At 58.1% G+C, this 22,037-nt stretch overlaps 5 protein-coding genes across 5 annotated transcripts; 2 read left to right on the forward strand and 3 right to left on the reverse strand.

Annotated features, from left to right (window-relative positions):
- Nucleotides 1-1,150: 1,150 nt before the first annotated feature.
- E0L32_010943 (uncharacterized protein) lies at nucleotides 1,151-5,393 on the forward strand (the record flags this gene model as incomplete). Its single annotated transcript, XM_031133617.1, has 3 exons — nucleotides 1,151-1,465; nucleotides 1,529-5,072; nucleotides 5,143-5,393. 3 exons carry the CDS (start codon nucleotides 1,151-1,153, stop codon nucleotides 5,391-5,393), a joined length of 4,110 nt encoding a protein of 1,369 aa, XP_030988853.1.
- A 181-nt stretch (nucleotides 5,394-5,574) lies between these two features.
- Nucleotides 5,575-8,020, reverse strand: E0L32_010944 (uncharacterized protein; the record flags this gene model as incomplete). The annotated part of the gene is made up of 2 exons (XM_031133618.1): nucleotides 5,575-7,639; nucleotides 7,725-8,020. The coding sequence occupies 2 exons, from the start codon at nucleotides 8,018-8,020 to the stop codon at nucleotides 5,575-5,577; spliced, it is 2,361 nt and encodes a 786-aa protein (XP_030988854.1).
- Nucleotides 8,021-10,059: 2,039 nt separating this feature from the next.
- E0L32_010945 (uncharacterized protein) lies at nucleotides 10,060-12,075 on the reverse strand (the record flags this gene model as incomplete). The annotated part of the gene is made up of 2 exons (XM_031133619.1): nucleotides 10,060-11,484; nucleotides 11,842-12,075. 2 exons carry the CDS (start codon nucleotides 12,073-12,075, stop codon nucleotides 10,060-10,062), a joined length of 1,659 nt encoding a protein of 552 aa, XP_030988855.1.
- A 1,444-nt stretch (nucleotides 12,076-13,519) lies between these two features.
- On the forward strand, nucleotides 13,520-15,865 carry E0L32_010946 (uncharacterized protein; the record flags this gene model as incomplete). Its single annotated transcript, XM_031133620.1, has 4 exons — nucleotides 13,520-13,703; nucleotides 13,775-13,914; nucleotides 13,972-14,959; nucleotides 15,024-15,865. The coding sequence occupies 4 exons, from the start codon at nucleotides 13,520-13,522 to the stop codon at nucleotides 15,863-15,865; spliced, it is 2,154 nt and encodes a 717-aa protein (XP_030988856.1).
- A 549-nt stretch (nucleotides 15,866-16,414) lies between these two features.
- Nucleotides 16,415-21,917, reverse strand: E0L32_010947 (uncharacterized protein; the record flags this gene model as incomplete). Its single annotated transcript, XM_031133621.1, has 4 exons — nucleotides 16,415-19,372; nucleotides 19,437-20,121; nucleotides 20,768-21,624; nucleotides 21,687-21,917. 4 exons carry the CDS (start codon nucleotides 21,915-21,917, stop codon nucleotides 16,415-16,417), a joined length of 4,731 nt encoding a protein of 1,576 aa, XP_030988857.1.
- Nucleotides 21,918-22,037: the final 120 nt, after the last annotated feature.

Genomic DNA, 22,037 nt, shown 5'->3' on the forward strand with positions numbered 1-22,037 from the left:
GATCAGGCTTGCTCGTGTATACTTTTGTTTTTCTCTTTCTTCTTTCCGAACTGTTTTCTGGTCTCTGAACAGTTTGACAGAGTTCGACTTCACAATACCGAAGTCTTCACTTCCTCTGTCTATTGAAGGTCGACTTCCCCTGTCTATTGAAGTCCATGTCGATTGAAGTCGACTTCCCCTGTCTATTGAAGTCCGACTTTACATGTCGATTGAAGTCCGACTTCTCATGTCGATTGAAGCCTGACTTCTCATATCGATCGAAGCCTGACTTCCAATATCTCGCGCAACTGGCTGGCTCAGGGACCATGGATCTACTGTTTGCGAGGGCTGCTGATATCTCCCTGGCATGTCCATGTCCTCTGGCACTGATTGGCCCGAGATTTGTACATTATTTGCGATGGATTACACGGACTTGAGCATCACGGAAAAAACGGCGTTGTATTGTTAGATACCAGGACGGAGCATGATCACAGCTGTGGCTACATTTCCCCAGCAATGGGCTTCTAGCTAGCTAGATAGTCAAAAAAAGATGCATTTACTGTATTGATTTGCACCCGTGACTATTTTCTTGCGGTAGGCTACACGCCAGCAGAGGTGAAGTGAGCAGTCTAATATCCTCGATGCCTCCGCAGCCATGTCAGGGACAAGCAGAGACGATCGGGCTGGACAAGATGAGGCGGTACAGGCAGTTTTGAAGTGCAGGATCCAATCGAACTGGGAGACCTGAAGGAATATCGCACCACCCCAAACAAGGTTCTGAAAAAGCGCCTGGGGTATTTTAGCACCTAAAGTTACTGGATCGACAGCAGGGACTTAGCGGCAGCCAGCTGTACACCTGGTTGGCTAAGGCACGGTTTTGATGTGGGTTTTCAGAGCACCACCTGGAATATCGCGATTAAAGGCGACCTAGTTTTCCATGTGAAACGCTGTCACTGAAAATCGATTGAGAGAGATCGTTTCTCGCACACATCCACAGCCTCCCAACAACAATTTGATGAGAATGCAGCATCTGGTTGAGAGCACTGCCGTTCATATGACAACTGCGGTTGCGACACCGCCATAAAAGGACACACGAGAGCGAAAACAGCCCGTTGGCAAAACCAGCTCTCATCTCAACCCGTCTACGTCTGTCTCACAAAACATCGAAACGATGGCCAAGAAGGGCAAAGGGAATGCCCCGTCAGGCGGGGGGTCATCTTCCAAGAAGCCCAAGGACCAAGCACCATCGGAGGGCGACTTCATCGTGTTCACCAACTCTACGAAAGAGCCCAAGCCCAGGCGAGGAGGAGGAGAAGCATCTGGGTCGGCGAAAGCTGGCTCATCGTCCGAGGTGCCGCAAGACGGCCCTCCCAGGCCCACGGTCAAGCAGATCATCGGCGGTGCTTCCTGGACGGGCAAACTGCCGGTAAATCTCTTGTCTGAGCATTGCCAGAAGCAAAAGTGGGAGAGGCCCGAATATGACACAGTGAGTCGATGAGTGGCACACAGAGAGAGGTTGACAACTCTGTCGTACTAACACCTTCGTTAGCGGAAATTCAAAGAAGGCTTCTCAGTCTTCGTCACTTTGAGTGCAAAGAACCCCAAGACCGGCGAGGTGACCAAGCTGGATCCGTTCAAGCTGCCACCCAGCCACGTCCACCTGGCGTACAAGCCCACTGCCCTAGAGGCCAAGCACTTTGCCGCCACCTACGGCCTGTTCAGGGTCTGCAGCATGAAGAACATCCACATGATGCTGCCTCCCGACTACAAGTCCCTATGGAAGGAGTTCGAGGCGCTCAAGAAGCAGGACGTCAAGGAAGGCAAGGCTTGGATGTACGAGGCCGACCCCTTTACGGCCCTACGGGAGCGGGAGGAGGCGAAAGTGCTGGCCGAGAAGAAGAGGAAGGAGCAGCAGGCGGTCAAGGAGAAGGCCGCGAATATGCCGGGCGCCTCTGGCTTGGTGCTGCGGAGTAATGCGGCCAGCAGCTCGGGCACCGGCTTCAACCCCATGAAGGGCTGGTCTACGGCGCCCAAGATCGAAATGGGCGGCAAGACGCGTGCGCACCTGGAGGAACTCATACGGCGGGACTCTGTGTGGAACCCCCACGGCGTGGAGATTTCAAAGCCCGAGAAGGACGCCATCATCAAGGAGTTCAAGGGCCTGGGATTCCGTCAGAGTCACGTCGAGGAGGCTGTCGGCGAATGCAAGGACCGCGAGGAAACCCTTGAGTGGCTTCTCATCCACGTTCCCGAAGACGACCTCCCTCGCTGGGCCCTGCCAGAAAGCTATACCGCAGGTGTCAGCGTTGCCGCCACGGACCTTAGGAGGGAAGGTGCCATCAAGCGACTATCCCAGTCTGGATACTCCGTAGAGCTGTGCAAGAAGGTCTACGACGATAGCGGTGCAGATGAAGGCAAGGCTGCTGAGACCCTGCAGAGGATCCTTCTATCCAGCGGCTCAGAGGAGGACAAGCCGGCGGACGATGCTGGTGAGGACACCTTCTGGGGCTCACCTGACGAATGCTGGCAAGAGGAACTGGCAAGTCTGGAGTCGGTATTTGGCGAGCAGTATAGCCGGGTGTCTCCGGATGTCTGCCAAATCAAGATCCCTTCCGTGACCAACGGGCCCAACAAGAACGTTGAGACGTTCGTTCAATTCCGAAAGTCGCCGAGCTACCCCTCGAAGCTCATCCTGGCGGTCGTGGCAAACCTGCCTGCCTATATCAAGCTGAGCGTCATCAAGAAGGCGTTGGCCTACGTGGCCGAGTCTCTCAATGGCGAGGAGATGAAGATATACTTCATCGCAGACTGGGTGCAGCATAACATCAACGAGATCATCGAGAAGCCTGGTGCGCTGCGCGAGGTCTCGGCGGTCGCGTCGGCGGCTTCGGAAGAGAAGACATCGGTGGCAAGAAAGCTGGCCAAGAGGGCGCCCCGACATCCTCGCCGGGTGAACTGGACGCCGAATCCGCGCAGTCGTGAGGAGTGGTTGAAGCGACAGGAGGCTTCATCGTATAAGAATATGCTCGCCCAACGCCAGAGACTACCGGCCTGGCAGGTGCGCGACAAGATTGTTCATATCGTGAACGAGTTCCAGGTGACCATCATCTCTGGTGAGACTGGTTCCGGAAAATCCACACAGTCCGTACAATTCGTCTTGGATGATCTGTATGACCGTGCGCTTGGGAGCTCGGCCAATATCATCGTGACTCAACCCCGGAGGATCTCCGCGCTTGGTCTGGCCGACCGTGTAAGCGAGGAGCGCTGCTCTCAGGTCGGCGAAGAAGTCGGCTACACTATTCGGGGGGAGAGCAAAACGAGCAACAAGACCAGGATCACGTTTGTCACCACTGGTGTTCTCCTGAGACGACTTCAGGTCTCTGGCGGCCGCACCGATGATGTGGTTGCTTCGCTTGCAGATGTGAGCCACATTGTCATTGACGAGGTTCACGAGCGCAGCCTGGATACCGACTTCCTTCTCAGCATCCTTCGGGATGTTCTCAAGAAGAGGCGTGATCTCAAGCTCATCCTCATGAGTGCCACCCTGGACTCTGCTACGTTCCGCAATTACTTCGTGGGCGACGGCCTCAAGGTTGGCATGGTGGAGATTGCTGGCAGGACGTACCCAGTTGAAGACTTTTACCTCGACGATGTCATCCAGGCGACCGGCTTCGGGTTGGACTCGCCGTCGGACGGGCCAGAGGCCATTGCAAAGGCCATTCAGAAGCTCGGCAGCCGAATCAACTACAACCTCTTGGTCGATACGACAAAGGCGATCGACGAAGAGCTCACGCAGACTCAAAAGTCAGGAGGTATTCTTGTCTTCCTGCCGGGCGTAGCAGAGATCACGCAAGTCTGCAACCTGCTCAGGTCGGTGCCGAGTTTGCATGTTTTGCCCCTGCATGCTTCGCTGGAGACCAAGGAGCAACGCAAGGTATTCGTGCCTGCCCCTAAAGGAAAGCGCAAGGTCGTGGTCGCGACCAACGTGGCCGAGACCTCCATCACGATCGACGACATCGTCGCCGTGATCGACAGCGGCAGAGTGAAGGAGACGAGCTTTGACCCCATGAACAACATGAGGAAGCTGGAGGAGACGTGGGCGTCGCTCGCTGCGTGCAAGCAGCGGCGCGGTCGTGCTGGTCGTGTGCAGGCCGGCACCTGCTACAAGCTGTACACGCGGAAGCTGGAGCAGCAGATGCCCGAGCGACCGGAGCCGGAGATCAGGCGTGTTCCTCTGGAGCAGCTGTGCCTGTCGGTCCGTGCGATGGGTGTCAAGGACGTGGGCGCATTCCTCGCGCGTGCGCCTACGCCTCCTGAGGCGACAGCTGTTGAAGGGGCCATAAAGCTGCTCCGCAGAATGGGTGCGCTGGACGGCGAGGAGCTGACCGCCCTAGGCCAGCAGCTGGCCATGCTGCCGGCCGATCTCCGCTGCGGAAAGCTCATGATCTTCGGGGCTATCTTTGGCTGCCTCGACGACTGCGTCACCGTGGCGGCCATATTGAGCTCGAGGAGCCCGTTCCTGTCCCCGCCCGAAAAGCGAGACCAGGCCAAGGAGGCCAAGCTGCGTTTCGCGAGAGGCGACGGCGATCTGCTGACGGACCTGCGGGCGTATCAGCAGTGGGACGAGATGATGAGGGACAGGTTCCCTCAGCGCCAGCTCCGGTCCTTCTGCGACGAGAACTTCCTCTCGTACAACACCCTGTCCGATATCGCTTCCACACGAACGCAGTACTACTCCGCCCTGTCGGAGATGGGCCTCGTGCCCCCGGGAGAGGTACCCAGGGCCAACGGCGGCACGCAGTCGAGAGCGTCGACCTCGACGACGCTGCTGCGCGCGCTGACGGCATCGGCGTTCACGCCCCAGATCGCGCGGATCCAGTTCCCGGACAAGAAGTTCGCGACGTCCATGTCTGGCGCCGTCGAGCTGGACCCGGAGGCGCGGACCATCAAGTACTTTACGCAGGAGAACGGGCGCGTCTTTGTGCACCCCAGCAGCACGCTGTTTGACAACCAGGGCTTCTCGGGCAACGCCTCCTTCATCTCGTACTTTACCATGATCTCGACGTCCAAGATCTTTATCCGGGATCTCACTCGTAAGTTTCGTTTAATATTATCGTTGAGACCTCGTCTGTGGATGGGTGAGACTAATAACGTTTGTATCAGCTTTCAACGCATACACACTGCTGCTCTTCTCTGGCGCCATCGACCTGGACACGATGGGCAGGGGTCTGCTCGTGGATGGCTGGCTGCGCCTGCGGGGCTGGGCTCGGCTGGGAGTCTTGATCTCGAGGCTGCGGATGATGGTCGATAACATCATTGCGCTCAAGGTGGACAACCCGACGATGGACATGAGGAATAACGAGGTCATCAAGGCGGTGACAAAGCTCATTGAGCTGGACGGTCTGGATGCATAGTCCCACACACACGTACCTTCAATGCAGATGGGAAAAGATACGAGAATAGAAAAAAATGCAGGGCTATACAATGAACCAAAGTGACCATACATGACGATATGACTGCAGTGCTACTGTCCAAGCATTCTGCCTGAAAAAGAAACGCAATGTGATGCGACCCCGTCCATGCCTCTGTCTCTCATCACTGAGCTCCTCCCGCCCACGGCTTCTGGATATAGTTCTTCTCCAGAGCGTCCCAGTCCACCACACCAGCAGGCCGGTCCTGCATCGCCGGCACGGCCCACGACTCGTCGAAGCTGAGCGTCTCGCCGCTGTCGGACTGCTCCACCCGCGCGTACCACCTCTCGCTGTTGTCGTCCCCGCCGCCGCCGCCCTGTCCCCCCAGGGCGCTGGAAGAACCGGCCTGCACGCCCTCAGCCTGCGCGCCGCCCTCCCAGACGACCCACCGCCGCGGCCCACCCCCCTGCGGCCCGACCTGCACCTCCTGCCCGCCGGGTCCGAGCTGCACCACGCCCCTCGTGCCCTCGGGCACCGCGATCTCGACCACCACGCCCTTGCGCTGCTGCTGGCCGTCGGCGGGCTGCGGCGCCGCCGTCACCCTCCGGAGCGCGACCTCGAAGCGGCCGAGCGCCGTCGCGAACCCGCCGCGCGCGAAGCTCAGCCAGGGCGTCAGCTCCGGGCGGATGGACCACTCTGCGCCCGCGGGCGCCGCGAGCTCGATGCCCAGGACGCCGGCCACCAGCACGGCCGTGGGGCCCGCGGCCCAGCCGTGCGCGTGGCTGTTGCGGGCGGCCGACGGGTACGCCGGGTACTGCACGTACCCGTCGGTCCGGAAGCCCTCGGCCAGCGTGCTGTTGGTGAAGCCCGGACCGTCGAGGAGGTACCCCCACTCGAGGAGGCAGAGCTCGACGGCGTGCGCGACGTTGCCGGCCGCCGCGTGGGCCATGAGCTCGAAGCCGGAGGCGAAGGGGCTGATGACGTTGGGGAACTCGACGGCGGGCGCGCCGAACTTGATCCACCGCTTGCGCAGGTTGTCCGAGACGTTGCGCGGCACCGAGGGGTTAGTGGCCTGCAGGGCGGCCAGCCGCGCGATGAGGGCCCAGCTGTTGCCGTCCTGGGGCTCGACGCGGTCGGTCCCGTTGCAGGACCGGTCCTCGGCGTTGTCGGAAAAGAGGCCCGTGTCGGCGCAGTAGAGGCTCAGCAGCCCGCGCTCGAGGCGCGCGCGCATCGCCTGCCAGGGCTGGCCGTCGGGCTCGGCCTCGCCGGCCCAGGCCGCCAGGCGCAGGGTGCGGGTGAGCACGGCGTGCAGCAGGGCGCTGGCCTCGCCAAAGTGGCCGCTGACCCCGGGCCGGATCCAGTCGTCGCGGCTCGTGACCTGCAGCAGGTCGCGGCCGTCGACCTTGGCCATGCTGACGGCCAGGGCGCGCAGGTACTGCGCCCAGCGGCGGCCGGCGTCGCGGCGCAGCCAGCCGGCGTCGCCCGAGTAGAGGACGTAGTTGTAGGTGCCGAGCAGCGTGTGCAGGTGGTACGTGTCGCTGAACTCGCCGCGGAAGCCCAGGGGCGGGCCGGCGTAGGGCATGCTGCCGTCGGCGTACTGGTGGTCGTAGAGCACGTCGAGGGCGTTGCGCACCGAGGCCATGTCGTAGGTGGAGACGGCGATGCCGGGGACGGCGATGGACATGTCGCCCGGCCAGACGAGGCGGTCGCGCTTGGCGCCGTCGGTGGTGACGGACCGCCCGCCCGAGACGGTGTAGTTGGAGTACCACGTCCCCGGGGCCGCGGGGCTCAGGCCCAGGATCTGGCGGTTGAAGTCGACGAGCGCGGACCCTTCCTCGGGCACGATGGTCGAGAGCTGCAGGGTCCAGGCGCCGGCGTACCAGATGCGGTTGAGCAGCGGCGAGGACGAGTGGAAGTAGCCCGTGTAGGCGCGGCCGTTGGGCTGCGAGGGGAAGGCGCTGCAGTTGACCCAGAGGTCCGAGATGGCCACCTGTGCGGCTGGTGCGGTCGCGGCGGCGTCCTCGGCGGCGGCGTTGGTCTGGATGGTGAGGTACTTGAAGGACCCGCGGAGGAAGTCCTTGCCGACGCACTTGGTGCCGGTGGAGTTGTCAAAGTTGAACGGCAGGGCCAGGTCCCGCGGGTTGTCGCCGGTGGCGTCCGGGGTCGGCCCGGCGAAGAAGGGCGACTCGGAGTAGCCCAGGTTGGCGGCGAGGCCGCCGCCCTGGACCGAGCTGACAGTGAAGCAGACCCTGCGTTGTCAAGTCACAGTTCAGTATGATGTGTTCTCCTGTACTAACAGACCTGGTCCGACTAGCAAATGAAACGAGCGCTCACCATCCACCAATGTTCTCCGCAAATTCGACCGTCAGCTCGGCGCCCTGACCGATGACGATGAGGCCCGGCGACGTCTTCACGTCGCCGTTCGCCTTCCAGATCTTGGCGGGCGTGATGTGCGACTTGTCGACGGGCGCACAGATGTACTGCTCCCAGGGTCCCGGGAAGATGGTCTCGCCCGGCAGGTTCTCGTAGTCGATGTAGGGAGCGCCGGCCGCCCGGGAGACAACGCCGGCCGCCACACCTGCGACCAGGCTTGTTGTGGCCAGCATCGTCCTCACTTTGGCTGCCACCATCTTTGATGTGTCGTTTCTTTATCAATTGAGTAATATCAGTGAATCATGAAGTGTGATCTTGCTCAGCCAAGTGAGAGGTGAGCTTGCCATCACAAGCTAAGCTCTTTGTGATGCAGTAAACTCCAAGCAAGATCAGATGAGATCACGCCTGCTCCAAATGCAAAAAGAGCAATGCCGCTGATGATCAATGCATCCAAGGAGAAATGGGAAGCAGATATATACCCCCGATGTATGTCATAAGAAAGGTCCTTTCCAAGGCCGATCGGGATCGACCGAGACCTGCCAAAAAGCTCAAAGCTCAACGGCCGAGCTGCAACACACACACACACACACCGACAGCGGTCCCGCCCGCCTCGGGGGCCCGTCACTTTGTGTGTGGAGAGAAGAAGAGGAAGGTGTGTGTGTATGAGTGTGTTGTGTGCGTGGGTGCGTTATTGTGTTCCCTTGCCTATAAAGGGCCGTGATACCAGGCCGTCACGCCGACAGCCTCGCAGATGCAACCCGGAAAGGGGGAAGATAATATAAAATTAACCTCGCACGTGGGTTGCCGTGTACACACACTCACAGCAGAGTACACACACACGCACATACACACACCCAATATCCAATATAATGAGGGAATTGCAACAGAGAGAGAGCGAGACAAAAACCGGGAAGCCCACATGCCCCCCCGCCCCCAGTTTCACATGGTCCGGCAGCGGGACCCCGGCGCTGTGATGCTCGTTGTGCACTTGCACACACTGGCTTTCCCCGCATATCCCCACGATCCCCATATTTCTCCCTTCCCTCGTGATCCTTCATCCCATGCCCAAGAGGATGTAACTGTGCTCATCCTTCTGTCGTTTTCGCTTTCGCTGCTTGCATTGATAGATGCCGTGGCCGGTGGGGGAAGGGCCCTTGCTGCGTGCGTGACCTCATGGATGTGCACTCGACGTAGGAATGAATATACGAATGTTGTGTGGTGTGCCTCGACACTTGATTGATGTCTCATGCGACCTACCTTACTTGTGCTTGTCCTGAAGAATGCAGACGCTGGTTGGTTGTCGAGTGCAACCTGGTCATCAAATCATTTTCATTGCCAGTCTCCCGCCGCAACAACACAACCTTGCGTGTATGGCTCGAAAAGATGAATACACTGGCTTCTCTCGGGCCTCAATCACCCGAGTTAGAAGGGCACGGCACATGCATGTGCCTGTTCAACATCCTCACACATCTCTCTCAATGCCCAGGCAACATGACTTGCACACATTTCAAGAATAATTTATTCTTTTCGAAATCTCAGCGCTGCCAGCTCAAGTATTTATGCCTTTGCTGGCCACGCTTGCTTGAAAGTTTTTCATTCAGACTCTGCTTGATCGTCTTCCGGGCAGCCACTTGGCTGTCTCGAGGAAGCACAACATCAAAGTCTCTTGTATCCATCCGCTGGTATCCGGGGTATCAGTCATGCACTAGCAATGACCTTTCCCAATCCTAACACCTCCGCCCATCCTGTGTCGTCATATCCATCATCCACGTCTGCCGCCACCCCGGAATCCAAGACCGCCCAATCGGTGGACAAGGAGCGACTCCTTGAGCGGGCGAGCAGAACAATCCCGTGGCACCGACGTCACTCATTGAAAGGGTTGGAGCTTTAAAGCAACCATTCAGACCCTTGAACCTCTCTCAATTCTCCGCCCTGTTGATGTCCCTCATTATTCCCCAATCCTCCTCAGGTGTATCATTTCAGGCTGGAGCTTTCAAGCTACCAAAGGACCTGCTCATAACTACGGGCATGTCTCGTCCCGTAGATCTCCAAGAAAAACAACAAGAATATAACGCCGATTCGTGTGAAGTGTCGTGGTAAAGGGGCTGGAAGGGTGTTGATCTGCGTCCGACACATGGCCATTGGGTGCTGTGTCGTGTCGTCTGGTGTAGTGTCGTTAAGGGGTGGACCGAATGGGGGGAGAGTAGAGAGCGGCAGAAAGTTCTCTCAGATGCCCGAGCCCGGCAATCTTCTCGATCAACGTGACAGTCTTCTTGGTCGATGCGGATCACATGACCTACATGTCCATGGAATCAGCGCCGTTGGCAAAGTTGAACCCGCCTTGCTGCTGAGCGCCGTTGGTGGTGCCGAAGCCAAAGGTGCCGTTGGGGCCCTGGGTCTGCGCCATGCCGTCGTCGGCGTTCTCGTCCTCATCAGAGAAGTACTTCTCAATGATGTTGTAGGCCTTCATGTAGATCTCCTCGTTGGCGTTGGTCTGGCACTCGTGGATCTTCTCCATGCCACCGCACTCCTCGATAAACAGTGCGTAGCGGTTGATCGAGTCGGGGCCGTCGCCGGCAGCCTGCTTGTCCAGGTCGCCAACCTTGAGGATGTTCTCGAGGCCGTCAAGGGCGACCTGGATGATCTTGTTGTCGGGGCAGCCGAGGAGGTCGCACAGAGGCTTGATGCAGCCCTGCGAGACGAGGTAGCGGATCTGCTCGGGCTTCTGAAGTCCTCCCGAGGTGGCGTTGCTGATGGCCCAGCAAGCTTCCTTGCGCGTCTTAAGATCGCCGTTTGACAGCAAGTGGATCAGGGGAGGGATGATGTTGGCGTCGATGACCGACTGGATCTGGGCCGAGTTACCAGCAGTGATGTTGGAAATGGTCCAGCAAGCCTCCTTGCGGATACCATCCTTGGTGGAGCTAAGGAGCGAGAGGAGCGACGGCAGGGCACCGCAGTTGATGATGACCTGGGTCTGAACGTCATCGCCGGTAACAATGTTGCCGACTGAGCGCAGAGCGGGCGTCTGCACAGAGGTGGACGCGTGCATCAGGAGCTCCACGAGGCGGCGAGGAATACCGGCCTCGATCACAGCCTGGATCTTGTCGTTGGAGCCATCCGAGAGATACGAGATGGCCCAGCAGGCGTCGATGAGAACCTCGTCATCGAGGCTGTAGACGAGCTTGGCAAGGACAGGCAGAGCAGGCGCGATGGTGTTCCAATCAGGCTGAGGGGTCTTGCCACGGCAGAAGTTGCTGAGGGTCCAGGTAGCATTGCGGAGCATGCTGAGCTTGCGGCTGTCGCCAAGCAGAGCGAGAAGGGGCTTGAGAGCACCGCAGCTGAGGACATAGTCCCGGCACTGAGGGCTGTCGCCAGCAATGTTGCCAAGGGCCCAGACAGCCTGCTCGCGGACATCGGGCTCGGGGCTTCCGAGAAGCTCGACAAAGATGGGCACGGCACCGGCCTCAATGACAACCTGCGTCTGCGTGGCAGAGCCACTGGCAATGTTGGTCAAGGCCCATGCTGCCTCAAATTGCACAAGAGTGTGGGGTGATCGGAGGAACTCGACGAATCGGCTGACGACACCAGTCTTGATAACCTCCTCGATGGGCGGGTTACGTTCCTTGGAAAGAAGCTTCCTGAACTTCGTGGTGGCCTGGATTTGGAGATCGATCTGGTCCGAGAAGACGCCAGCGCACATCTGCGGGAGGTCCTCGTTCAACTGCAGCAGAGAAGCAAGGTTAGCCAGTCAGTCAAGGTATGCGGTACATCCAAAGCGTGCGCGTGTATCTCATCTGCCAACAGATGAAGGGCAGCAACTACAGCCCGATAGTCGGTTGCCATGAAGAGCAGGGTTTCCCTTTGCTGGCGCAAACCCCGAGAGCCCGGTAGGAAGCTTTGGGGTTCGAATTTCGCAATAGGTTCACGAAAGGCGGTCGGAGGGGCGACCGCAAATGAGACCCGCAAACAAAACAACCGGGCTGAAGGGTGGCGAGGAAGGGGGAAGGAAGAGGGCAAAGGGAGACAGGAATAAGGAGCAACGAGAAGAAGAAGGGACTCGTAGCAGAGATAGACATACCTGGCTCTCGGTAGGAACGGTCTCATCGTCGCTGTCGGGGGCAGCACCGAGGGAGGCACCAGGTCGCGAATCGCCAGTGCCAATGCCTCGCCTCTTGGCCAGGTTCTCCTCACGCTTGGCCTTTCGGATCTCGACCTGTTGCTCTTCGCGGCGGCGACGCAGCTCCTCGGGCTTGAACGTGTTCTTGGCCTTGAACTGCGTGCGCCGATGCTCTGGGATGTAGCGTTCGGCCATGGTTGCGGTGGTGCTGGATGCGAATCTTTTTTTTCTCTGGTGCTCGACTTGAGGAGGAGATGAGGAGAGTTTGTTGTTGACTTTGCGGGCTGTTTTGGCGGCGAAAATTAAGTAAATAAATGGGACCCCGCTCTAAGCCAGTAAAGGATAGAAGGGAAAAGCCTGGATGGACAGGTTGCCTTTTTTGTTGGAGGAGATGAGTGGGATAAAGACGAGAAACAGATGCGGGAGTCTGTTCCTTGGTTCTTTAAGCAGGGAGAGAGAAGAGATTTGGTGGGATGGCAAAGAGAAGGTTATGGAGGAAGGGCGTGCAGTAGTTGGCTGCAGTACACTTTACGTACATATGATTTTTTGGACCTTTTTGGGGTTCGAGGGGTGAAGAAAGCAGGAGCAGGGAGAAGAATCGATTGGCGAAAAGGGAACAGAATGGGCGCTATGCTAGTGGGGGAGGGGCCATCCATGGCGCTTCTTTACAGGCAGTGCACGTTTGATGAGACCCCCGGAGTCATGCTCCTCCAGGGAGACAGTGACTGGACACTGTGTGGGGAAGGGCCTCTGTCCTTCGGCCTCTGCTTGTTACCACCGCTGTTTTTGGCTGGTTCGCATCATCCCAACTCCCAACATGTCCACACCAGAGCAAAAAGATATGGTAGTACGCACACAAGCTCGCCAAACAAGAACATCCAAGTAAAAAGGACGGACATGGCCGGAGTTGAGCCTGTTGAATAGTGAGAAACCCAGGTGTGAATGGTACTTGGGGTGCAGGGAGCACATCCTGCATTACAGGCAATAGAAGCATTCCGTCCTGCCTTAGGTAAAGCTGGAGGCAGTAGCAGGTAGGTAGGTAGCAATTCACCTTGACTATCCACGAGTTCCAGGGCTGTCAATGACCCCAATCCCGCTATTGTGCTGGTGAGCGCCCTGAGTCGAGTAGCGCCTTTCAGCTCTTCGAGTCTGCCAGCCCTTTCTCAACACAGTGCGCATTGACTCGAGATCTCGAGCGACGAGTCAAAATGACTCGATCTGCCTCCCTCTGTCCTCTGAAAGTTCAGTGCAGTGCATTGGATGACGGCCTCAGGCCATGCGACGGTCAAGCCTGAAACCCCGCCATGCATGCGCAAAAGAAAAGAGGATGGATGGTCCGTGCGCCGCCAACCCTCACATGCTACCGCGTCAAAGGTCTAGGGCGCAAAAGGCAAAGTAATAGGGGCCCTTGGTAGGCGCGCGTTACACCTGAAGCTATCGACGCGTCTCACAAGGCGGCTGCTTCCCACACCGTATCACGTACTGCCCAACCAGCATGAGAATTTGACAGAATTAAGACTGCTTCTCGAAGAAGGATGGTCGCATCCACACACGAACATCGCCATTGGGGATATACTCACCTCTCAAGCTGAGCAACACCAACCCGTCTGAAGCCGTACACGGCTTACAAGCAGCGGCCATGCCCTTAACGAAGCCCTCCGGCTCCGGCTCTGTGCCACCTTCATCGCAAAGGCTCAGGTCTGTCCCGGCCGGAGTTGTTGAGTTGAACGATATTTTCGATGGGAAGCTCTCCCGTGACCGCATAGTCAACGCTGTGGGCCTCGTCTCGGACGTACAGTCTCCCATCAAGACCAAGGGCACAGGTATGATGCAGTGCTCCGCCTTGATGGAGAACAGCTTCCTGACCAGAGCCCCTCGCTAACCATTGGTACAGACTACAAGATGACCCTTACTCTCTTTGATGCGTCTTGTCAACACAACGGGAGAGTCAAGTTTGTCATATTTCGCCCTTCTGAGGAAGAGATGCCTCAGATCGACAATGCAAACGATGTGGTTCTCATCGTCGCTGCCAAAGTAGGACTGTCAAGGATCGAGCCTCGTCTTAGAGCGCCCACTGACATGCACCCATAGGTCCAACACTACAACGGCGAGTACTCCCTGATTTGCAACCGCAGGACGGGCATTTTCGTGTACTCTGGGCCTCGCATCCCCAAGCCGCCCAACTCTGCCGAGCCCGCCCTCATCACCAGCGGCAACAAGCAGCCTTCCAGGGAACCCACTGTAGACGAGCACAACTATGTCTCTCGCCTCCTTCACCGCATTGATCCATCGTACATTCCCCTCCAGCACAGTCTCGAAGAGGCAAAGTCCAGGTCAAGGAACATCAAGTCCAAGTTCAGCACCTTGGCCGATGTGCGTGACATGACCTTCTGTGATCTCATCGTCCAGGTCGTCAGGGAGCCCTACCTCTATGGAGATAAAGCGACCCTTTGGGTGACAGATTACACCGAGAATCCTGCCTTCTACAGCTTCTCCTACAAGGGGGGCGAGCTCCTGGAGCGGGACGGTGACGAGTACGGCTATCTAGGTCACTTCTCCGTCGGCACCAAAAAGGAATGGACCGGCCCCTATGGCCAGAGGTCTATGCAGGTCACCTGCTTTGACTCCCACGCCAGCACAGTCGATCAGTCTGTGAAGGAGGGAAGCTGGCTCTCGCTGAGAAACGTCCACATCAAGTTCGGCAAGAATGGCAACAACCTCGAAGGGTTCCTGCGCGGCGACGAGAACGCATATGAGCAAAAGATTCAAGTGACAGTACTGAGATCGGAGGGAGACGCGGAAAACGTCAGCCCGCTGCTCAAGGACGCCGTACGCAGGAAACTCGAGTACGAGGTCACCAAGAAAGCACAGGTCCGCGCATTGAAAGAAGAATGCCAGGGCCAGGGCAGGAAGCGAAAGGCAGAGAACGAGCAGCCCACAAAGAAGGAAAATGCGAAATCACGCAGAAAAAAAGAACGGGATGCCAAATTCGCAGCCAAAGCCTGTACCACCAAGCCAAAGGAGCAGGAGACGGAAGAAACAGAGAGCCAAGAACCGCAGATCGACCTCAATGCCCACGGTGAGCCCCTTTGATACCAACATTCCTTTTCATGACGGAACCTCTCTCTAACAAACATACGCAGTGAGATGTGAGCACCACAAGCAACGGGCGTCACTCCTCTCCAGCGTCCTGAAACCCGTGTACCACGAGACCACGCTGGACGGCCAGGAGCACAAGCTCCGGCTCCCCTTCATCAACGCAAACTACCGAGCGCACGTCCGCGTCGTCGACTTCCTCCCGGACAGGCTGGAGAACTTTGCGGTCGGGCGCGTCCCGACCGAGTTCGACATGCTCTCCGACTGGGAGGGCGACTCCTCGTCCTCGGGCGGCTCGGACACGGAGGGCAGCCGCCGCCGGTCCCGCTCCAGGAGGATCTGGGAGTGGCGCTTCGCCCTGCGGCTGCAGGACGCGGCCCCAGTACCGGATGGCGACGACGGGCCACGGCCCGCCTCGCTGTGGGTCGTCGTCGACAACAGCGCGGCGCAGCTGCTCACGGGCCTCGACGCCAGCAACCTCCGCTACGACGAGCGGACCCTGGCGGCCCTGCGCGAGAAGATGTTCACGCTGTGGGGCGACCTCGAGGAGAAGAAGGCCGGGGCCCGCCAGAGGCAGGAGGCGGCCAGGAAGCGCAACGTCCTGCTGAGGCCGCCGCCCGTCGACGCGTCCTCGGACGTCGAGGCGTCGCCGCAAAGGAAAGCCAAGGAGATGGAGAAGGGCGGCCAGCCCGACGAAGAGGAGGGAGAAGATGACGACGCGGCGGTGCGCCCGATGAGCTCGCAGGCGCGGAATAAGGCGTTTACATGCTGCATCCAGCAGTACGGGGTCAAGGTCAAGGCCGAGAGTGAGCAGGAGGCGAATGTCGGCGACGGGAAGCACAAGTGGGAGAGGGTGTTTGGTCTGTTTGGTACCAAGATCGCGGGTTAATCCATGAAGATGTGGATAGAGACTTGTAATGGGCGTGGCATGATTAAAGGCTAGCTTCTTTATCGAGCAGCATAGCGTTGTGATTTCGATATACCCTCCAAATGTTTTCCAAGCCTAGACTTCATGTTAATCTTTAAACCTCTTCTTCCATCACACACGAGCAGAACTGAGACTACAGATTGTCAAGGAGAGAATCATCACGAGACCACTTTCATTGTGCCAAGAGAGTACGAGCATGTAATGTACGAAAACAACTTATACCCTTTCCCCCTACCCTCCCCAACTCCCGAGAATAAAGCCCTGCCTGCCTCTCGTTCCAACAAGACACCGACCGTCCAGCGCCCACAATATCGCCCAACCCCCTTTTGGTCAGCAGCGTGTGAACGTACGTATCTTCGAGCGAAGAAGTAAAAAAGAAGAAGCCCAGTACAAAAGATGGACGTGGAAGGGGGGGACCCCAAAAACAGGCATCGACCCGCTTGCCTGATATACAACCCCCGAATTCCCTCCCTTCCCTGCCTTCAATAAGAGAAAACAAAAGTCCCCAATTTAGTCCCCAATAACAGAGTCGTCATCCGCACCGCGGCCCTCCTCATCGCTGCTCTCCGGCTCCTCGACGCCAGGGTCATCAAGCAGCTCCCGCCTCCGCAGGTCCTCCTCCGTGCCCTCCTCGGCCTGCTCCTCCTCCTCCTCGCCAAAGGGGTCATTCAACCCCATGTCCTGGTCCTGGTCCTGGTCCTCGTCGTCCCCGCCCACGACAATCTCCTCGCTGACGGCCGTCTTGCGCTGCGCCTCGGCCGCGGGTCCCCCCGCAGGCCCCTTGGCCGCGGCCCTCCTCGCCGCCGCGGCCCTCGACTTCTTGGCCTTGCCCTCGGCCAGCTCGCGCAGCCTGCGCTCGTCGAGGTACGCCACGATCTCGCGGTAGTTGTTGCCGAGCCGGTTGTGGTTGCGCAGCATGCGCCGCCGCAGCTTGGCGTCGTCGCCGCCGACCATGCGCGCCAGGACGGCGAGCACGTACTTGGCGCTGAGCTCGCAGAGCGCCTTCTCGGCGCGCAGCTCGGCGGCGCGGCGCTCCTCGGCCGTGAGGCCGGCCTCGTCCTCGTCCTCCTCGCGGCCGTCCTCGTCGTCCGAGAGCTCGTCGTCGTCGAGCGGGTCCTCGTCCTCGGCCAGCTCGTTGAGCGTCTTCTTGGCGCGGCGCGCGTAGGCGCGCTCGGCGCCGTTGAAGATGGAGATGAGCTCGCCGACGAGCCCGGCGGGGATCTCGAGGACGAGGGCGCGCAGGGCGCGGTACCGGTCCGCGTTGACGACCTGGTGGTCGAGCTCGCGGCGGAGGGAGCCGAAGAGCACCGACAGGTCGCAGAGGGAGCCCGTGGCGAAGAGCCGCAGGTCGTCGTTGACGGCCCGTGAGGACAGGGTCTGGATGAGGTTGGTCTGGAGCTTCTTCTCGAGCACGACGAGGCGGTCCGTCTCCTCGTCGGGGATGGCGTCGCCGCTCGCGACGGCCTTGAGGATCGCGCGCATCTTCCACATAAAGTAGAACTGGCAGGCCTTGATGGCGTAGCCGGTTATCTCGTCCTCGACATTATCGAGGTCGTCGTCGGGCTGCTCAAACTTGCCGCGGTGCACGGTGCTAGCGAGCACGTCGATGGCGGATGAGTTAGAGTCGATCGACGAACCCTCGGCCTCGAGAATCTCGGTGCAGTCTGCCACGCTCGAGAGCTGGCTGATCTTGAGCAGGATCGTCGACAGCTCGTTTGCGGCAGCCAGGTCCAAGTTGCCCCGGACTGAGAGCTCGCAAATCTTGTCGAAATTCCTAAGCGAGTTGATCGCGTCCTCCCACAGGGTGTTAATCTTGGTGTCTGTGATCTCCTCGAGCTCCGCGTAGTGACGGGCGTGGAGGAGAGCAGCAGTCGCCTCGGTGATGACGTCCTTGTCGCCGTGTCGACTGAATTGTGTGCAAATCTCGTCTAGTAATCTCTCATACGTCGCGGAGTCTTGCCTCAGTTGCTGGAAGATGTCCAAGTCGAGCGAGTGCTCGAGACGCAGGACGATAGTAGCCGTGGTAGGGTCTGCGCCGAACTTGCTCAGGAGTTCTGGGATGGCGCTTGCCAGTCTCACACCCGGATTTTCAACCGCATCCTGGTCGTCTACGCGGCCTCCCTTTCGCCTGTGCTTCTCACTCTCAGCGCTGTGCGCCAGATTGACCTTGACAGCTGCTGCGAGAATCTCGAGAAGAATCGTCTCTTCGGGACCCGACGGTGCAACGGCCTTTTTGAAGCTTGCCTCTGCTGACTGTCCCTTAGACTTTGACCGAGACTTGGTGCTAACACTGTGGTCATAAAGGAGGTAACCGGCTAGAATCTCCCAGTTGTTGACCTCGTCAATCTTGTCGTACAGAACTTGGGATGCAAGAGAAACCCTGTTCTCCGGCAGACCCGAGCCCAAAAGATCGGTGGCGGCTTCGAGGCCCCTGACTGTTTCGTCGGGTTGCTCTTCTTCTAGCTGCGCCTCATATGCAGCCAGTATCTCGGCAAGACATTTGATGTTGATCCAGTCTCGCCGTGGAGAATCGTACGTCTCGTCGTCAATAGAAAGCTCCTGCACAGCTTCCTCACCACCAAGATCCTCAATCTTGCTCTCCACTGCATCGTCGACACACTCGGCAAAGAAGCCCACCACCGCCTTGCGCACGCGCAGTTCCGCATCGAAGATCAGTTTGCCAATGGCATCGAGCTCGTCCGGCTCAAGCATACCAGTAGCGCGCAGGTTTTCAATGACGGAGATGGCGTTCACCCGGACGCTGACATCGGCGTCCTTGGTGGCCATTTCGATCAGACGTGGCCTGAAGCGGTCGATGAAGTGACCGAGCTTTTGGGCATCTCGCTTGAACACTCTTGATAGTTGTTTCAGAACCTCCATACGTGTTGCTGAGACAATATCAGAGAGCATCCAGCCCAGGTAACGAAGGTACTGGGGCTCCATGAACACCGTGGGCAGAATCCAGATCCAATTGCCGAGGGCCTCGACACACTCAGTACGGATCTTGGGGTCGACATCGCGATACCGATGCACGAACACGACATCGAACAGCTCCTTGATCTGCTCACCACACAATTCCCGGTTCTGATTCGCGTCATCCAAGTTCTTTTGAATGGCAGCGAGCCTGTCCTTGCTCGATTTATCTTTCCTCTTGCCCTGACGACTCTTCTCGCCCTCGATTTGTTGGGTCAATTTGGTGATTCGCTCGTCTAAGATGCCGGCAACTTCGACCAGAGCATACTGCATTGACAATGCGACAGTAGTGGCGGTGTGGCGGAACGGCCGAAGGGTGGCCGATGACATGGATGCCACCCAACGCACAATGTTCTCCATCAGAGGAGGGTCGGTGTACAGCAAATCGGTCTCGTGGAAAACATTGATGAGAGATCGGAAGAAGCTGACAAGCAGATCGCGGAAGCCCTTGGCAGATTTATCCCGAGAGATCAGGGGGTACTCAGTGATTTGTTGCTAAGATGACGGGTTAGTATTGGAGATACAAACAACATAGATTGTCCAATTCAGAGTGCTTTACCTCTTCATAGAGACTTTGCAGTTCGGTCAGACGATTGTTACAATTGTCGGGATCATTGATATCATCTTCCGTTACCTGCTGGTCACAGCCAGCAGCGAGGAGCACACAATTGACCAGGTCGGTCACCGCCCCGGTATGGTCATTCTGGTATTTCGTGTACCATCGGCCAGCGACATCGTCGGCAGTGTCACCGGACCCGAAGACATCAGCTGCGCGGAATGACGCCCTGTCAGTACGAGTGCAAGGGTATCCAAAACCGCGGCGGGGTAGCATACCGTATAGTCCATCGCCTTCGCCAGCAACGGCAACGCGCGCCGGCTTCTTCGGCCTGCTGGGCAGCCGGGCAGCATGTGAGCCAGCGGGCGCTGAGCCGTTGATCTTTGGCTTCTTGAGCGCAGGCTTCTTGGTCTTTTTACCCTGCGCCGGCCGCTTCCGTTTGGATCGCGCGCCGTGTTCGTCTGCGTCCTCGTCGTCTTCGTCGGCCTCATCGTCGCTCACTTGACCGTCAGCATCAATCTCGTCATTCTCGAGATCTCCGTCGTCCTCATCGTGGTCGGCGCCACGCTTGCGCTTCGAGCTCGCGATAGCATCGGGGGCGAACTTCTGGGGCACCTTCACGACGCGTCCAGAGCGGCGGCGAGAGTCGGCATCTGGGCCTGGAGAGGCTGTCGCATTGTTGTCTGGACTGTCCATGAGTGGCAACCAGTCAGGTAGGATCGATTGACACGAGTTGGTAATGGAGGAGATCGAGGACGATGCGACGATATCTCCAGAGTGGTGGGTGGGTGGTAAATAACGGTCGCGTCCGCAGATTGGATGCGCGATTGGATTTCGGACGTGATTGGCAGTGCACTGTGGTGCGCCTAAGGCACCAAAAGCCCCGCGCTATTCAGATATGCACCTAAGCGATATCCCATTGCCTGCCAGGGTGTGATTGTTTCAAAGCCATCCACATGCATCTAACCGAGCATTGTTCGTTCGTCTCAATACTGTTCAATGAATGCCACATTGGCAATTGCTTCTCATATTGCTACTATTTCAGCTTCGCAAGCAATCTTGTAGATGTTCTTATTCTGCTCTTGTACATCTTGACATATTAAACCATGGTTGAGCAGACGCTCATGAACCAAGCTTCAGAGCAGCCAGTTGATTGTTAGCGCTCACATCACTCCCTATTGTCCCTCAACACGCAAATCCGTATCAGTTATCCATGCTAGAAATAAAGTCCATTGAAAACCAGATCTACAGCATAACGGCAGACTCGAGCTGTATGAAGACCAGTAATACCCTTCCGTACGCCATACGCTTCCCACAAGAGTAACCACTTTTACCTGGTTGACATGGGGAAATTCCTCGTGCTGAGCAACACCCCCTTGACCCGCCTAATGTTCTCCTTGGCCTGCTTGATCTCGTCATCCGGCTCATTGCGCCCGGCGCTGCCATAGAAAGAGTAGCTGGCCGTAGAGCCGTAGTCGGCGGTTAGGGCCGCCGTGGAGATCTTGTCGATCTCTCCTCTCAACTGGTCGACGAGCACCGTGACGTCGCCATAGTCCTCGCTCTGGCTAACGAAGCCCTCGCTCACAGTCTTCATGGACGCGACCAGCTCTGCCAGGCGTGCCGATTGTCTGGCCGTCGGCGACTGCGCTTCGCTGCTATCGGCGCCGGGGTAGAAGGGCTCCGGCGCGGGAGTGGCGGGCGGAGAAGTCTGGACGCCGATATCGCGGTGGAACAGCTCGGACGGGTCGTCGTAGCTGCTAGCTACGCTCCGGGTGGTGTCGTCATCCTCAGCTGTTCTGCCGACGCCAATTTGGAGTCTGTCAGCAGGAGCAAAAGAGGGCACCTCAGAGACAGTGCTTTCGAGTTTCTCGATGACTTTGGAGAGATTGTCGGCGGTAGTAGAGTGTAGATCAACACGGGCCTCTGTCAAGGCCTCGACCATGGGGGCCAGGATAACCTTGCTGGTACCGTAGACGAGGGTGGAGAGGCCGGCAAAGCCGTAGAGCGTGTTGAGGAAGCGGTCGACGGTAATAAGCGGTGGCGGCTTTGCAGGCTTGGTGAGGAACTCGGGGTAGGTGACAATAGGAGGGCGGTCTGATTTGGTTTCGGAGACTGGGTTTGATGGGGATGTCGGGGAATCTGTGCTGCGCGCAACTTGTGATGGCTTGTCTGTTCCTGAATCTGACTGTGCCTATAGAGTGAGTTAACACCATTGTTCATGTGCAACAGATATCTGCAGTAGTCCTGGGCTACCTTTGTTGCAGTCTCGCTGGACTCTTCCTCGGCCAGCAGCTGGCTGATGTGCGCCTCGTCGATTCCTTTACTCTTCAGGAATTCAACCTTCCTCTCTCTAGTCGCCTGTCGCACTTCGTCATCTTGCAGGAATTTCCTCGCCTGCTCGACGGTGCTCTGTTGGGTAGAAGCAGCCGATGCCGAGGTGGCAGAGTCCGGGGTAGCCTTCCCCAAGGAGGACGAGTCGGACATGGTAGACACGACGAGCGCAACGAAGGTCGCGTCCACCTCTGCACGGTCGAGAGTGTGCGAATAGCTCTTCGAGTATGCAGTTCCAAATAGAAGTGTCTCCCGTAGGGTGAGGATTCTTCA

This window comes from Thyridium curvatum (genome assembly GCF_004353045.1).
Source record: "Thyridium curvatum strain D216 chromosome Unknown NODE_94_length_151459_cov_88.394397, whole genome shotgun sequence".
Taxonomy (NCBI): Eukaryota; Fungi; Ascomycota; class Sordariomycetes; order Thyridiales; family Thyridiaceae; genus Thyridium; species Thyridium curvatum.